The sequence below is a fragment of the Centruroides vittatus genome, unplaced genomic scaffold (genome assembly GCF_030686945.1).
Source record: "Centruroides vittatus isolate TY-2023 unplaced genomic scaffold, ASM3068694v2 scaffold_861, whole genome shotgun sequence".
Taxonomy (NCBI): Eukaryota; Metazoa; Arthropoda; class Arachnida; order Scorpiones; family Buthidae; genus Centruroides; species Centruroides vittatus.
Window position 1 is genome coordinate 7,634,839 of NW_027122718.1, and position 19,171 is coordinate 7,654,009.

The following is a 19,171-nucleotide window of genomic DNA, read 5'->3' on the forward strand; positions in this document are numbered from 1 at the left end:
AGTCAAACTTGCTGACATTTTAATAAAATCAGTATTTTGAGTCATTGTATGTTTATGTATTTATACATAAGAATAATGTCTATTTATTTTGTTGTTTTAAGTAATTTAAAAAATTAAACAATGTTTTTAATTACAGGTTTATTCTACTCTTCGAAACATCATAATATAATAAAAATTATGACTAAATACACTATAACAGTTTTCAATCCATTTGAAAATGGATTTGGCATTTTTTACTAAATAGTCACCTCTTTTGAATTTTCTGAAATATATCTGAAAAAGAATTTGAAATGTTTTACTGATAAAAACACACAAAATTAGTAATTTAAATTATTATTTTATTAAATGAATATAATAATAAAACTAGAAAATAATAGTAAAAATAAAATTAATTTAATAACATAGCTAATGTATGCAATTTTTGGGAATCACTGGTGTATATAATTTGTTGTTCATACTGTACAAATTGTAATAATTAACTTTGTATTAACAAATAATTATTGCTATTGTATAAATGTCTATCCATTTAATTACACTGCACGTGAAGGCAATGAAACAGGAAAGAAAAATTGAAAGTATACAGCAGACGTGGGCAAATGCGGCTCTTTTTGAGTTACATGCGGCTCTTGCTGAAAGTGTTAATTTCTGCTTTTTATTATTATTTTTACAATTTTATTTCCACAATTTTGTGAAAATATGTAATTATATATATGTAATATTTAGTAATTTATTTCCAAGTCGATGCAATAAATTAAGTTGACATTTCAAATCTATTCTTTTAAAACAAGTTCTCGGCCCGGATTGGGAACACCCTATCCTTCCCTGCCTTACCATACTATCCGCCACGACAGTACAGAACTGTGGCTCCCATGCATTTTGCAAAACCTACATTTTGGCTCCCACTGAACTTTTGCTTACCCACCTCTGGTATATAGCTTGTTTCAGAAAAATTTTTACTTATAAATCAATATATCATACAGCAAAATGCTATAGCAAATATAGTAGAATTCCTATATGAGGTAATGTGCACTAATGCTATCTCGGATAACCGAACACTTTGATAAAATGGATGGCCACAGTCATTTTGAATTGGTGAATTAAAAATGGCTATTAAGTTGTTATGTTGCAGAGTAAATTGAACAACATATTAGTAATAATATTCTGCCTAAAGCTGCATGGGAAAATTGTTTGTATTATTGCTAACTAGCAGCAGTATGTAAATAAACATGCAATGATATTAAGAACGTAATACATTCAGTGCTTACAAGACTTCAAAAGAAGGGCCAAGGAAAAAGGACAGATATTCTTTCAAGAGGAACTTACAAGTGAAAAATTCGAATCAAAAGCATTCCAATTGTGACAAACAGGCAGTTACTTTGAGAAAAATTACTTTTGTAAATTTTGATATAGATTTATGTATCAGGAGGTGGAGATTTAGATTTAAGTTAGAACTAAGAAGCACTGATTTTGGGATAAAAGCTGTTAAATCATTTTTGTTTGGTAGTTCTTATAGATTCAATTGTCAGAGATAGATTGAGCTGTTTTGTTCAACAGTAGTCATTCAAAGTAAACTACTTTTTGTACTGGTCAAATTGTTATTTCATTGCTTTTTGTTGTTCAAAGCAAGTAGTATTTGTCAAAACTAAGTAGTTTGTCAAATTGTTCTAAAATTTAGTCTGCTCTGGACTTTACTTATCTAATAAATTAGATTCAGTCGAGTTTTTTATGCAAACGAGATCATGATTTTTCCTCAACTCCTAGTAGTAAACCCAGGCCTGGCTTCTTTACTGAACTCTTTGTATCAACTGTGCAATTGTTAGGTTTTTGGACAAGTTCTTTAGTAGCTAAATTAAGCACAGCTTTTATATAGCTATTAACAAAAACTAACTAAATTTTACAACTTTTTATTAAATGATTAAGATTCAAAACATTTACAAAAATCATCATGACAGCCATCTCTTTATCACTAGAAACACTGTTTCTGAATCTTAAAACATTTTTAAAATTTAATAAAATGACCATTACATTTCAATAATGAATAAATGTTCACATTTAATTTCTAATAGCATTTTCCTTGTTTATACTGATTCATACTTTTTTTTTTTTTTTTTTGCAATTTATAAATATAAAATAGGTAGGGTAATCGAAAAAGTAAGTTTATAAAGTTTTCATGGTTTAAAAATCGTATACTGTCAAGCGTACTCCAATGTAAGTAGTTAGTAATGACTCATTAGCGATATGAAATGACTAGAATGAGTGTCGAAAAACTGTGATAAGGTCAGGAAAGTGATCTTATGAAGAAGTTCAGTTACTTTATTTTTATGGGCCAAATAGGTTCCATTTGCTAAAGCTTGAAAAAGGCCATTAGAAGAAATTATTCTAAATAGTTAATTCTCTTCCATGACAATGCCAGACCATAAACAGCACATCAGACTATTAATATGCTGCACAAAAATTTCAATGAGAGGGGTTCTTCATTTCCAATACAGCCTGGATCTGGATCACCTCCTGACACTGACTTTCACAATTTCCCAAATTTGAAGAACCATACATGCAGTTGTTTCACTATTGATGATAGTGTAAATGTTGTCATCATTAGATGGGTGCAATAGTAGAAGAGGAATTTTTTGAAGACAAAATGAAAAAGCTCATTATCTATGTTATAAATGTGTGGAGAAATTGGATGATTTTGTTAAGAAATAGGAAACTTCTTGCAAATAAATCTTTTATCTTTTCATTTCTTAAATAAAAACATTGTGTTATTGGCTTTGTAAGTCACTTTTTGATCACCTCAAATACATTAAATTTTGAAGAATTTTTTTCTAAAATTTGAAAGGATTCTGGATTTTTTCTGTCATCTACTCATATCCAAGAGTGTGTTTAAATCATTCCCAAAGAAAATAAAGATGATTATTATTATTACTTGAAAGCTTTAACACATAATTTTTCCAATTTTTAATGTAAATATTTAAACATTTTGCAATTTATAATACTATTTTTATACAAGTTCTAATGAATCAAATTATTTCATTTTACTTAGGATAGTTTATATTTTCACAAAATTAGTAATGTAATTAAAAAATATATTTATTACAGTTGATATGTTGTATGTTTGTAGTTGTATGTTTTTCATAATTATATTTTTCAGTACCCTATAGCACTTTCTCACTTATGTATTATTCATTTTAAAATGGAAAAAAATTAAAGCAATTACTTAAGGAAAGAAACATTTATGTTATGTTTATGCTAGTCCATACTGACAGCAAACTGCCAGTAAACACAAAAAGTAAAGCAAATAATTCAAAATATGTGACACCATTTCTGACGAACCTTCCTATTTAGGAAATCACTCCTCCATTCCAAACATTAAAAATTTCATTTTCCACATTATGTACTGTGAATCAATTTCACTAAGCAAACAAAAATTACTTTCTGCTTTCTCATTTATTTCACAGTGTGAGCTAACCTTTAGAATGATTCTTTTACAAGACTGACGTTTCATCAGGAGAAAACAACTAATGTTACATACTACACCAGTTGTGTGGGAGGAAAAAAACCTTGGTGAATTTTTTTTTACTTAATTTTACTCTACTTTACATTTTATATGCTATTCAAATGTATTATACATATAGTAAATTGTAAATGCTTTGTTAAATAACATTGTACAAAGTCAGTTGTTCAGTGTTAATTTGTGCTGCACCATACTTTTTTTTTACAATTATATTTACTCTGAAAGTAATTTGAAAGCAGTTTCAACTTTTAATGTTTTCTCACTTATATGATATTTTTTCTCAGGTCTCCTGAAAAGGTATAAACCAGGTTGAACTCTAATTATTATTATCTCATAAAATTCTAGTTATTATCATAGAATATACTCTTATAATTAAAGTATTTCTAATACTCACTTTTATTAATGAATATCAAATGGACTAACTAAAAATAATTCTGGTTTGTCATATCCCAATTCTTCTGGTGTACTAATACCAAGTTCTGTTAATGTTGGTTGAATTTCTTGAATAAGATATGGATATATTTCTTTTGCTTTGTTGCCACCTTTATCCTATTAAAAAAGCATTCAAATAATTTTATATCATTAATGAAATACAAAAATTATTATTTTTGATGATAACTATTACATATAAGTTTTCAATAAATTAGAATAATGTAAAAAAATCACTGAATAACACAAGATTCTGCTATATAATATAAACTGTCAACAAATCTGATATAATTAAATGATGAATTAGTATTAACCACATCTCAGTCAATAAAAAAACAAAAAATTTAACACAAGTGAATAAAAATATTTACAAAAGCAAGAATGTTCATGCAATGTGAGAAAAGAACTATTTTTTTCCCCAAGAAAGCAGCATCTAGTTAAAGATGAACATAAAAATAAACTTAAAAGTATGTGATATGCCTTTTATGTATCTGTAAACATTTTAATAGCTAATTTGGTAGATAGAATGATTTGATGTTTTTATTTATATTTTTCTTTTTCTTCTTTGAAGAAACAAGTTTTTTAAATATCAATACCAATGTATGAATGGTCAAAATACCATAATTTTCTAAAAGTTATCACACCCACAGACACTATAATCATCAATCAACAACTTTATTGACCGATGCATTTTGAAAATTACAATATTTGTGAGTGTTGGTGAATGATGTGATGGATAACGTATGAAAGTAAGCATGGCAAAGACTATACAGGTATCCCTTGTATAACACTAGTTATGTTCCGAAAAAGTGCCATGTTATGCAAATCCGTACTGTAGAAAACAAAGGACTAATACAAAACATAGGGTTAGGTTCCAAAAATTAACAAAAGTATACTATTGTTTTTCATTTCTAAGAGAAATATGGTTATTAAAGTAATCAATAATTTATCTCCAATCAATAATTAACAAACAATCATAATTAAAAGTACTGTATTAGGCATTAATATTAATTTTAGTTAGATAACTGCTTTCTTTTTACAAAGTATTATCATCATTTGAACTTCTTTGATCTTAATCAGAAATATCAGCAACATCTTTATTTTTTAATTTGTATCATAAAAAATTCTTATGGATGACAAAAATATGTAACAAATTGAAAATTTCAATATGCTAAAATCCATGGGCAAATTTAAAACACCACACATGCTTTACTTGAATTTTAAAAAATATTGAATAATAGAGTTTACACTTAATAATTATGAAATTTTGTATGGATGATTTTCCAAATTCTCCAACTGTGTTGTAGAAGTGCTGTGTTGTATGAGGGATACCTGTATATAAGAAAATATCATTTACAAAGGACATAAAATCCACTTCTAGGAAAAGTTTTTATTTCTGAATACATATTTTTAACAAGTTAAAAACTAATAGAAGAAAATAATATATGAAATAATGTGTATATTTATATACTAGTAAAAAGTAATCCATGCATGCTTTGAATTCCTTTTTGTGCAATTTAAGGGACTAAAAGAAACATAGTATTTAAATTTTTGCTACTTATAGCAACGAAGAAACTAAATTAATGTAAGCAAGGAAAAATGATTTTAAAAAATACAAGTTCTACATCATTCTTAAAAAACCAAAAAAAGTTAAGCCATTTTGTCTTTACAGAAACTTCAACATTCCTATATTATGTGGTATCCAATGTAACAAGCTGTTTGTTGTAACTTTCAAAAATGTGATAATTTTTAATTTATATACCTAAATAAACACTTAATGAATACCTCAAAATTAGTCAAAAAAACAAAACATGGTGCTTGGTAAAAGGAATCTTTTACAATGTTCAAATTTTAGAACTCCACAAAAAAAATAGAGAGAAGAAAAATGTCAATGATTAATTCAAAATTCTAAATAGTTGGTAATATCAGTTTTTTATATAAACTCCAATATCATTTATTCAAAAATCATCAATTATTGTTACCAATTGATTTATTTTTATTAAAACTATGAAAAGAAATACTGAATTCTTTCTAATCGTCATCCGTTAATATAATGATCTCATTTTGCCTTACTGATTTAAAATTTTTGAACTGGATATGTATAATTTAGTTCTAATTCATGCAGTTATTTGTTGGAGTGAGTAAGAATTCACCAGTCATGTAGATCATTCCAGATTATTTAAAGATTTATCAATTACTATAGATTCTCACTAACAATGAAGTTTGTTTAATAAAATTTAAATAAGGAGTGTGACTTCATTAACAGAAAATATCATATAAGTTTTATTAAACTATTGAAAAAAGGAAATGAGTGAAATACAAAACAATGAAGCTATGTTTTATTTTATTATCATCAACAATAACGCCATTGGAAAATTTTTTAATTGTATAATATGCATCTATCAATTTTATCTTCACGTTTCTGTATAAATATTCTTATAATTTCTGTTGTACAATAGATAATCAATTTAATAACAAAATTACAACAATTATCACACTATTTGATATATTATCTTGGAGAAATTTAAGATAAACATAGCAAAACAGCTTTTATCTTTATTTCAGTAATTTAAAGACAACAAATAAAAAAGCTAGTCAATTTTCTCTTTTTATTTGACAAAAACCAACTTAATTTATATCATCTCTACTTGCGTTCGACTCCATACTTTGTATTTCATTTACATCATTTTATAGCATTAAAAAGTCAGTTTTTAATGCAAATTAAATTTTTACAAGTCTAGTTCTCTCATCTTCAGATCCAAAATCTTATCAAACCAACTGTAGAACATTGTTTGAAATCTAGAGTTCAGAGATTTTGGAACAGCAACAACAAAAAATAATGCAAAAATTTGAAACAAGTTCAAATTTACAAGTTTTTGCTGTATGAGTATAAGCATAATGCCTGCAAAACTGTTTCTGGAGCACAGTCTTCCATTATTATTATATCCTGATAGTGTCCATATTCACAGGTCTAAACTAATTTTCTCTTCCAATATCTGGTTCACAAGACTTATGGGTTGCTATTAAGAGAGTTTCTGTAATGTGGAAGGGTACATTTATCAAAGCCTCTTCCCACACACATGCAAAACTCATAAATTTAAACTTTTTATGAATTTGTGTGTTCTTTTCTGTTGTTCTAAAAACTCTGGGACTCTAGATTTCAAACAATATTCTGCAACTGATCGATAACGTTTTTGATCTAAAGATGAGTTTTGAAAAATATTTAATGTGGCATTACAATCATGAACTTCTAGTGTGAGGTGAATAAAAATAGAGTATTAGTTTCATCTACAGTAGTGGTGTGCAAACTATTTTCATTTCTGACCCCCGATTTTGTGCAAAATTTTGTTGTGACCCCTGGATAGACAGTAACGTTTTTTGTCACGACCCAAGGATAGACAATAGGACATTTACTGTGCTGTGACTATACTGTTGCACTACAAGCTAAATATGCATGTGTCAACATGTTTCTGTTGCCACAATGTTATCAGTATCATTATGTCTGTTCGCCTGTACCGAAGTATAGGTATTAGGTACTGATACAGACAATTATTTTTGTAAAAAAAATATAGTTCTTAATAGTTTCTTATAGTTTTTATAAATAATATAATTTCATTTCACTATTTTACTGGTACCTGATACTTGTTGAAGAAAAGCCTTATATTTTTATTGTTAAATAAATTTCTTTAAATTTGGCAACCCCGAGCAACCCACAGGTTGTGCATCACTAATCTACAGTATTAATTCTATATATGTGTATATGTATGTAGATATATACATGAAATGTGGGCATGTAGAGCCATTCTTAGGGCCCTGCAATGGAGCAACAGCAAATTCAGCAACACTCGACACTATTTTTACTGACTGCACCTTGGCCTTACATCTTTTGCAAAACTCAACATATCACCCGCTCACAAACTACATTATCAAAGAAACCATAACTACCTCCAATATTATCAACTTTAATTGGACCAAGGCTCACATTGGCATGGTAGGAAATGAAAGAGCAGATGAGCTTGCAAAGTCTGCAGCTCAGAACACGAACCTGCAGCTTGATTATTCCAAAATTTCAATAAGGCATATCAAGGCTAATCTAAAACAGGAACTTATTAAGAAGTGGCAAACTGATTGGGTGGATAACCATAATCAAATAACATTTAAGTTTATACCTACTATTGACGATTACTTACACAATGACTGGATGCACATTAACCACTACATCATTCAATTCCTGACCAGTCACAGGTTTTATTCATACCTCTATTGCTTTAAACTACATCATTCGAACTTGTGCCCCACTTGCAATGTCCCTGATGAAAGTGAGCATTACATCTGTAACTGTGTTGGACTAGAGAGAGAGAGAGAGAGAGAGAGAGAGAAAGACTCTTCCTAAAAACATCAGAAGAAAATGGAGATGTCTGGCAAGAGGGACACAAGAACCTCCTTAAGAAACAAAACTGCAAATACTTCCATAACTTGATTAAAAAATATTACAACATCAGCACTGTTCTGTGTCTGAGACATTGAACTTTACTTATTGGCTACTGGTTCAGCTTATGTGCATTCTTATTCAATGAGCAATGTAGCATCAATGCTTCTTATGCACATTCTGCCTTTAATTGTATATTGAAGTTCCTATTCAGCATTATAATGCTTAATGCATTATGTATATTAGGGTTTCTTGCGTCCCAGTCTTTTGCTTGTCCCGGGATTCCGGGATAAAAATAAATTGTTTCCCGGGATAGAATTAATTATTTTTAAGACATACAAAATATCTCTAAATCAAATATAATTATTTTTCATTTTTTAAAGTAATTTAATATGTTCTGCAACCTCCAAAATCACATTAATAATGCTGGGTAAGATATATATTAAAAGTTATCTTTGAATTATGTAGAAATGTTCACTAATAGAAAAAATTTATTAAAGTTTGCTGGAAACTGCATACAACAACAACAACAAAAAAGACTTTCAATTGTGTTGAAAACTTAAAGAAAACATGAATTTAGATCAAACTTCTAACATAGAAAGTAATTTTCGTTTTTAAATAAAACATAATACAAAATATTATTGAAAATTTTTATAAGATTTTAAAAAGTAAAGATAGTCAATACTCCAATCACTCAATCTGATTCTTATTTTAGCAATGAAAAGTCCTGCTACCGAGAATTCCCTTTCTGATTCAATTGATGTGATTGGAATCATGTTTAATGCATTTAAGAGAAGACAGATGTTATGTTTTTTTTCACCTATAGCCTGGAAGATTTCTAGTTCGTTTTTGAGATTGTAGTACTTCTTTAGTATTCTTGATTTGTCTACCTTGGCTGCTTTAATAGCGGTATCAAGCTTATAGCCCGATAATTCGGCAGTTCGTTTGTCTTTAATAATCAGGTTTATAAAGAAAAACTTCATACTTGCAGACTTCATACTCGTTTGTATCCTTGCCCAATTTGCACAACCTGGCATCATGCAGTTATTGAAGCTACTGGGCACGGTTAAAAACTAAGACAGCATAAGCATAATTATTCCAGATATTACAGGTTCAGAGAAGTAAAGAATTTTTAGAGTCCTGCCACAAATAAGCTACGCATTGATTATTGACCATCTGTGACATGCCATAACAAGCAAAAAAATTTTAAAAACTAATAAGTAGGTTTAAAATTAATAAATACAAATGTATTCTGACAGTTTATGAGTTAATTATGCTTTCTATTTGCAAAATTTCCTGAACTTTAACACAAAATAAGAAAAAACTGAATTTTTAAGAAATTTGCAGGATTTCCCAGGTTAAAAAAACAACTGGGATCCTGTTTGAGAAACCTTAATGTATATTATAGTATTGTTATTCATTAGCATTATAACTTCTATTGTAAATAATAACCATTGTCGTAATTCTTTTGGCTTGTAATCTATTTTCAACCATTTGTAATTTCTTAACTTTGTTACTTTAATGTAAATTAAATATTTTACAATGTATTATACTCTATCTTAAGCCCAGCTATGCTCAGTGGTGCTGGCATTGTACATTGTACAGACTGAATAAAAGTATTGTATTGTATTGTATTGTGGGTATGTAGATATGTATGAAATGTGGGTATAGGGTATATATGAAGCTTTCTTCCACTAGAGGCAGGTATTAGCATTCCAAATGAAACCCAGTTGAGTTCAAAGTGATACCAAAACAATCAGATATATGAAATGGTATAAGCACATTGAATAATTAGGAACTTTATAAACTACCTAAATGTATTACAAAATGCTAGTATGTTGTTTAATGTAGATTTAACATACAATCTGAAAGAAAATTTTAAACATTTAAACTATGTTTAATGAAACATAGTTTAGAGGTTAAAATATATATATGTTCAATCTAAAAAATTTTAATCATTTAAAAATATTTTAGTCACTTGACTCCTTCCTATTAGTCACACTATTTTATAAAGAAAACCCTTCATTTTGTAATATGCATAAAAGCCAAGCAAATTATCAGTATGCTTATTTCATATATATCTGTTGCTTATTTCATATATCTGATTCCCTATTACTAAGAATGTCCCTCCTAGTATCTTTTCTCCTGTAAATGCAAATCTACTTACAAAAAAAATGCTTTAATTAATGCAAATCTGGAAAGAACATTGTAGATAATTTCATTTTTAAATTAAAAGAGAGCTTTACAAAGAAAATAAAAGGCATACTGTATTCAAAAGCATACTCAGATCTCATAATTGTAAAATCTAATAAAATGTTAAGGCTGCTAAAAATCCAAGATGGATACTTGAATGTGTTCCAAAAATGGTTTATGGGCTACTAAACATCCAGAATAGTTTAGAAATAGTAGTAAATTATAAGAATGATGTGGTGGCATTATAGCTGAAACTACTAAAAACTACTTTTTACTTAGTGGTCTGCACAAATCAGTCAAATTTAAAAAAAAAAAATTGTCCTATAAACTTAAATTTTAATACAAAACAAAAAAAATGTTCTTGCTTTAAAAATGAAATGAAGTATGTGACTTTTAAGTATCATATTATTAAGTATAATATATAACAACTAACAATTATGGAATGAAAGAGCTTATGAGCATGTTTAAATGAACACATAACTAGTAGTAAAAATTACAAGTATATCCAGTTGATACTCAGCATCTGGAATATTGACTGGATGTTTTGTGAATCACTAAAGGTATGCTATATATTAAATGTTTACTTTATAAAAGAAATTCTGGAAAATACATATTATAAAAATTCTTGTTTAATAATTGGGTGTGCGCCATCATAAATTTCATTAAATGGATAAGTTTTACAAATATTTCCAGAATATTGTATTAATATTTTAATACAGTTCAAAAGCAATCAAGAATAATTTCTCAAATTTTTGAAAAAAATAAAAAAAACTTACCTTTAAAGATTCAAGATATCTAACAGCAAGAGCAAAATCATTTACTCTTCGACAAGCTTTTAAAGCAGCTATTATTATTTTAGGTTCAGGAACAAGATCCATGCCATGAAGATCATTCATTGCTTTGCGAATCTCCCAGCCATCAATATCTTTTCGGTTGAAATAAGCTTCATATCTTGCATCAAATTCTTCATCTGTTTCAGTATTTTTCTTAGACATGGTTCTTGCAGTTAATATTGCTGTAATACATAAGTCATTATATAAAATTGTATAAAATAAAAATAGTTTTAATAAAATTAACACGTTTCAAAATTATTAATATTTCTGAAAAAGTAGTTATGTAATTTCAAATTATAAAACTACATGAATTTTTAAAATGAGTCAGTCATAAACATAAAATTTCCCACATTAAAGTTGTCTATAAAAGCAAATTATAAGGGTTTTTAAAATTACACATGTTTGAAATATGCAATTTTAAAATAATACAATGGAAAAACCAGTATATATTATTAAAAAATATTCCTAATTCAAAATTATGCACATAGAACAACTAAGTCCTTTGGCTGTTAATGGTAACATTTACATCATCTGGACAGTACCAACAACTGTTTGAAAATTAGTTGCAATGAACACTTTGAAAAATACAGTTGAACTTGGTTATAATAAGCATTATGGAACTGGCAAGATTTCCTCATTTTATAACAGTTACTCGTTACAGTGACGTAACTAGAGAGAGAATGGGTGACTGGTTTAGGTGCAAACACATAGGAGTGTCCTGCGGGTGGCAAAATTTGTAACTATGCCACTGATAATTAGTGAAATCTATACTTTAAGTTGAATAAAAAATAATAATAATAAATTTTTAAAAAAACAATTACATTATACTGTATTTTTATTAACAGTTATATAAACTACAACATAGTTAATATTAAACAATTTATTTTTTCATAATTAAAGTTAATACAAATTAATAATATGCCCAATTTCAGTTAGTCTTTTTACCTACAAATCTTAAAATTGATGTTTGCTTTATTTTTTCATAATGTCAATACTATTGAAGATGACAAAGAAAACTTTCTAAACACTTCAACATTTTAAGCACCACATTTTAACATTTTCTTTTCTTTATAGACATCTTTCTCATAAAAGAGTTCATTTCTACTACAGCACATGGTAATTTTACAATCACATTGATGATTAGGTAAATTGAAAGAGTAGAGCCAGAAGCTAGTCAAGAAAGAGGGGAGAAAATTTCCTTAAACTTTCATTCGTAATTCCCAGCAAGATTTGCATTTATAAAATAAAAGTTTTAAATATGGAACTGCTGAAATAAATCTAAATTAAGTCCAACAATTGCATCTCTTGATCTATTTGAATCAATTCATTCCAATTACAGACATACCTTGATAATATAGAAGATTAGGTTCCAGATCACCACTGTAACAAATATTGCAGTTAAACCTTTTTCATTCAACAGCAAGACTGTGCAACAGGAAGTTTAACTCCTGTCTAGAAATTCAAACAGAAAAATAACACTGTTATAATCTGTCTACGGAAAGAATTAACTTGAGAGCAACCTCATGCATGATGTTGTTTCAGTTAAACCAATCGACACATTACCTGTGATGTCAGCACTTTTCACTTAATATGTCAGGCAATATGTGAATTTTATTCTCTCACACTAGAAGGCAGAACAACTTTTCCATTATTTATGTTAATATTTTACAGTACTGTAAAGAATCATGCTTTTAACTACTACTAAAGCAAACTTTCTCTTACTCCAATATCAGAACTTGGAAGTTTCCATAATACTATTTATAATGGTGGTGATGTGTTTAACAAATGAGGAAGAAACCAAAAGTAACTTGCCACAACTAAGCAATCAATGGCTGATGCTCATTGGTTCATACCTAAGTTGATTCTTTCCTTAGACAGACTATATATAATAAGACATTGTGTAAAACCTTTGTATATCTATTTAGTTCCTTCTTAGTCTAATGCATTGTATACGATTAAAAAATGTAACCTAAATTGTAAAAAATTAATAAACTGAGTTATGAAAAAATAATGTTTTTTTTTAAACCCCAGGATCATTCTGTATGAAATCAAACAACTGAACAATAATTTTTAACTTTGATATTTCAGATTAACTTGGTTTTTTGGTATATCACTAGTATCTATGCAGAACATTAAAAATCCAGATTTTTGCAACTTTTAAAATCAGTTTTTTTTTTATTATACAGAATTTTGAAAATAGACAATAACAAATTATTAGCGAGGTTGAGGCCAAAATTTTAAATGTGAAAATGTGTACGTCGGATGTCCAGTGCCACTTTCCTGTAAGCCTAGAAGTTTGACAATGACGTTTGGAATGTCTAGTATGATTCCATTGACTTTCCGAACACCATTGTCAAACTTCTAGGCTTACAGGAAAGCGATGCCGAACGTTCGACGTACACGTTTACATGTTTAAAACTTCGGCCTCAACCTCACTATTGATGTTCTGATATACAAAAATTGCCACAAATCATTAACTATTTCTCATAGAGGGTTGTTGTTGGCTCATTTTAAAGTTCTTTTAATGCCCTTTGATTTGATATGCAAGAGGTATCCTTGCAAGAAAAAATATTTTGTTTTCAAAATTTTGGATTTTAAAAATCTCAGAAATATCACTTTCAATTTCTTTAAAAACATTATTTATAAAGACAATGAATACATCTTACACACTTTTCCAACAATTAAATTCAATTAAAACTAATGTTTTCAGCCTGATTGATAAGCCTTCATCAGGTTTTTAAATACAGATTCTATTTTTAATTATTGATTACTTGTAAAATTCAGACATTTCTTAAGCTTGTATCCAAATTTTTGTCATGGGATGAGCATGGGATCATAGTAAAAAAAAAAGTGCTACCTACACTGCATGTTATCAGTAGCGATTTTTTCTGAACATAATTATATTTACAAACTTTTATGTATAACAATATATTTTCACTTGTTTTTAAAATAATAAAATTTAATCATACATGTGAAATAATTCCAAAGTAGATACAAATTAACTTAACTGAAACTTAAATGTTTAAAACATAATAAATTCATTCATTAATCTTTTCTGCTTTATACTACATTTACATACATACACATATAAGTATGTAGTAATCTACTGAAACAGTTATTTTATGAATAAGTGTTATAATTACAAAATGTTTGTTAAAAAATTAAAAAAAGTATGTTGCACAATCTGCTTCAATATAGATCAGAAAATTTTAAAAAAGCAAAATTTAAACATGCAGCAGAGTAATCAAGCAACTGAATAGATAAATTCAGTTATGCTGTTGTGACACATCGTTGTCACAATATGGTATATAACAAACACAGTAAACTTAACTCATTTTCTTGCATCTAGTGACTTTACTATGGATTAAAACAACATATATCAAACTTGATGAAATCAAATGGGGCCATCTCTGGTAATCTCATAACCAAGACTTTAACATCATTGTTATGTAGCATGTAGGAAATTGAACTTTTTCTGAACAAATGTCCATGAAGTGTTTTAGTTCAATTGAGTTTTATGTTCCAATGTTCTCATAAGAACAAGAAAATCAGAGTAGATGTACAAGATTAATGTCTGATGAATTGAGCATATTTTTCTAAAGAAATTAAAGGCGATTAAAAAAGAAATAAAATTTAAACTGAAAAAATGTACAAATAATAATCATTGATAACCTTAGTTTTATTCCAGTAGTATTGTACATTATAAATAAACATTTTCAAACATCTTGACTGCCCTATTTCTGGTCAGTTATATTTAGAATACTCATTTTATAGCTTTCTACATTTGAACTCAATTTGAACATTTCAATTATTTTTGAAATTTACATAATTTAAATTTACCAAATTAAACATTACAATTAATGTAGTCAACATAATTTTATATTAATACCCCATCATTCAATTGATTTTATTATTATAAACTTTTTTTCATTGGATTATCATAAAAAGCTTTCCAAGCACTTGATAACAAGTTTGCATCCCTTATATTAATGTACTCCTTTTTGAAGGCTGTTTTAAATATTTGTAATGTCACCAAAAATTTAGTTTCTTCCTTATTAAAACACTTCTGAATTAATGCTGCTTTCTCTAGTTTAGCTTTAATTCCTAGTTCCGATGCATCTATGGAAAGCATTGTAATTTGTTTCCCTTTCTCAATATCATATTTCTGTTCTTCAATCTTGCTGTTAAGAGATCTGTTTGTGGCTCCTATGTATATTAAATCTTCTCTGAATCTGTCATCTGTTAATGGTATGTTATAAATTCCTAGAGCCCTGTTCCGATCTATAGTGTGTATTATTTTGCAACATTTGGTATATTGTGCTGTCTCTTATATGCTAGATCTTTTCCTCCATATGTGAAATTTCTTTATATATAGGTTCCAGTATTTTGTCATATTCCACAACTGTCTCTCTAGTCAGCTGGAGTATCTTTTCTGCATTGTGGTGGTATCATGTCACACATTTTTTTGCTAAACATTCTACAAGTTTTATTCAGTACCTATGTGTTGTTGCTATTCTTTTTATGTGCTTAAGATCTATAATTATACCCTCAATATTGGTGCAATGGGTAAACACCCTCCTAACTATCTATCTAAAAGCAGCTAATTTATATCTAAATGGATCATTTGAGTGTGCCGGAATAAATAAAGGAATGTATTCCAGTTTATAATATACATTGGTATGCATGTCCCTTTCTTTAAATTCAATTTTAATTTTTGAATTGAAATAACATGACTTCCTGTTTACATCAGAAATTTGTATATAGTTAATCAGGACCTCCTGCTCCTAATGTTTCCATATCTGGTCTCATCTTTCATCTATCTAACACCATTCTTGAGATTAAGGAAAAACACATGGATGAATAAATGACAGTGGAAATTTATAGGTCTACAATTTTTTCAAATTGCAGCCCAACAACTTTTTCCAAAAGTTTAACAATCCACATGCAAACTTCCAGTGTTGAAATTTACATATATATTTATATTAAACTTTTTAAAATGTTTATCATTTTTTTTTTTTTGAGATGGGGATGGAAGTAGGATCACCCACTATATACTTCACTATAGTATATTTACACACACAAATTCTACTTCTGATCAATGTTTATCAGATTTTGAAGTGGGGCCATCCCACTAAATCATCATTAAAATGTAGTCACTGGACTTGGCTGTCCTCAAAGTTTCAGCCTTCTATCTTAATTAGAAGTGAATGAAATTTGAATTGAAAGATTCAAGGATATGATACAATGAAAGTTAAATAAAAGCATTTAAAAAGGATAAAATAGTTTGGCTGTATTAGAGTATTTAAACATATCTCAGCAGATATGTCAAAAAAAGTTTATCAATTATAGACAATCAAAGAATATACACAGTGGAACATACAATGTTGAAACTCAAATTTTTGCATTTTCATTGACAATCATCTTCCAGTACCCTCCCTACAAACTATCATAATTTTTATCTGTCCTACTAAAGAATGAAAATACCAAGCATAAGCAAAGTAATTCTGTCTACAAATAAGTTTTATCATTATGATCGTTTCTTCCATGTACAATTTAAATTTTGATGAAACTTTGTTGCTTTAAATAGAAATCATTGTAAATATAGAATTTAAAATAAACTTAGATTTACACTACTTTCAACCATTGTCATTGTAACAATCCCTTCTAACCCAGCTCCTATTTTAACTGAATATAAAAACACCTTACCACTGGGGTATTTAAATTTTCTCTACAAACATTTTTTGACTATTTACGAGCCATTGTCAGGTAAATTGTGTTGTCATTGTTTTACCGTCGACTCTTTCAACTACATTACAGACTACATAAAAGACAAAAATAACACATCAGCAATGATTTGACCTGTGGAATTTAATTACAAAATGCTAACAGTATTGTCACTATGAAAAAAAGGACTCTCATAAGATCACAAAATGTCAACCAAATAACTTTATAAAATGCATTCAACCAAAGAGACCTACATTCAACAAAAATTTTATAATCAAATTTATTTAAGTCAAATCTAATCAAAAATCCTTTTACTCTCTTTGTCAAAGTTTAACTAGTCACAAAACTTGAGCTTAGAGCATTAATTCTTAAGTTCATAGTATTTCTTATATTGATATGAGCAATATGGGATGTTTTCTTCTCCAAACAATTTTCTGACAAGTGCATTATTTTATTAGACATCCCATTTATTACATCAACTGTGGAGATTTATGCAAAAACCCAATACGCACATTGCTAATATTAACACAAAAAATACCGTGAATTTTATAAAATAACAAATCCAGGATTTGTTTGGACACGAGCAAGCCATTTTTTAATAACGTAAGCTAACAGATTTCGTCTGACGCCTTCAAATTTCTATATTATTCTTTTGTCTCCAATAAAATTTGTTTAACATAAGCAGACTCCTTTCTTTCTTCTAAAATGAAAAAAAAAAAAAAAAACAAGTAAAACAGCAAAGCCATTCTTGGAACAAGACTATGTCTCGGAGAGCGCAAGCAATGCACGTGCAAATCTCGTGCCGGCACCAGTTTGTAGAAACAGTCTTGGCATTTCATATTTTATTTTGATCCGATTCTCGGTCCCTCGACTACCTACAAGTCTGGTTTATTTTGTGCACTGATGACTTGGGCACCAAATAAATTGCAACACCCAACGCATACTCCTTCACATCTCTAAGGCTTGCAGCTGTTGACAGCAGCAGTGTGATTTTAGAGACGAGACAGTCTCATCAAAAATAAGACATTAGATTAGAGCAAACGTATATATGATCCTTTCGATCCACTTAACACATCCGTAATGCTTAAACATTTCAAACAAACAGCCGTAATTAACCATGCGATAAAAATTGCATGTCGTCGGCATTACTTATAGAGTAAATTTTAAGTAACTTCCAATGCAAATTTTACACAAGTGGTCAAAAGGTTGCAAATGCAGCTTCAAACAGGACAGTTGAACCAAGCCATAGGTCATCTGGGGGGTCTTAAATTAGAGGGTCCAAACTCCCAGAATTCCAATTTATAATGGATATCTTCTTTAAATTAATCACCAATCTGATCATTTACATACAACAATTATATAAAATTATTGTTATTTGACAAGCTTAATTGCACTAATTTTATAAAAGTAATGTTCAAAATAGTCTACAAATACTTAATTTAATAGAAAAAAATCTTTTATTTCTATTATAATATTATGTATTTGCAAAGATTAAAAATAGGCCTAAGAGTTATCTTCATGATATAAAGTTAACATGATAAATACCCGCATGTGGTTTGTTGGCTTGCGTGGCCACGAAATTTCGAATGTTAAAAGCCGATCTGGCGATATTCCGAAACATTTTCTTTCGATTTTCTATCCAAAAATCCTTAAAAACTAATATTTAACCTACAAGTATCTCCGGAACACTTCCCGAAATACTTTGCGGCAAAATATTGCGTCACTGGATAATAAACGTTTCTTTCATAGATATCGGGATTGAAAAAAATTTTTTATGGAAATTTTATCAAATTACGGCAAATTATAATTTACGTTATATTTCCACAACAGATTTATTTTTATAAAAAATAATATAAGCAGAATAATATAAGGTCAAGCAGCAAAATAATATAAGGTCGCCCTGCTTTTTTGTTGTTTTTTTTTCCTTTTTACTTTCTCCGCCCTGTGGATACAGAAAGCCTTTTATTCGAGCCCGTTGTGTGCTATCTCCAAAGTTTTGTAATTCATAAAATCTCCACTAGAGGTCAGTCATTTTTATTGAAAAAACGAATA

At 28.5% G+C, this 19,171-nt stretch overlaps 1 protein-coding gene across 1 annotated transcript; it reads right to left on the reverse strand.

The window, feature by feature from the left end:
• Positions 1–123: 123 nt before the first annotated feature.
• Positions 124–18,840, reverse strand: COX5A (Cytochrome c oxidase subunit 5A). Its single transcript, XM_067288640.1, has 4 exons — positions 18,665–18,840; positions 11,339–11,577; positions 3,906–4,060; positions 124–273 (listed from the first exon to the last, which is right to left on the reverse strand). The coding sequence occupies exons 1-3, from the start codon at positions 18,738–18,740 to the stop codon at positions 3,911–3,913; spliced, it is 465 nt and encodes a 154-aa protein (XP_067144741.1). The 5' UTR covers positions 18,741–18,840; the 3' UTR covers positions 124–273; positions 3,906–3,910.
• Between the last annotated feature and the right edge of the window lie 331 nt (positions 18,841–19,171).

Excerpts from the sequence above, each read along its gene's own strand:
- COX5A (XM_067288640.1), bottom strand. The coding sequence starts at position 18,740 with ATGTTTCGGAATATCGCCAGATCGGCTTTTAACATTCGAAATTTCGTG. Across the intron at positions 11,578-18,664 it reads AGCCAACAAACCACATGCGG|CAATATTAACTGCAAGAACC; the intron begins GTATTTATCATG and ends TATGTATTACAG. Across the intron at positions 4,061-11,338 it reads GATATCTTGAATCTTTAAAG|GATAAAGGTGGCAACAAAGC; the intron begins GTAAGTTTTTTT and ends CTTTTTTAATAG.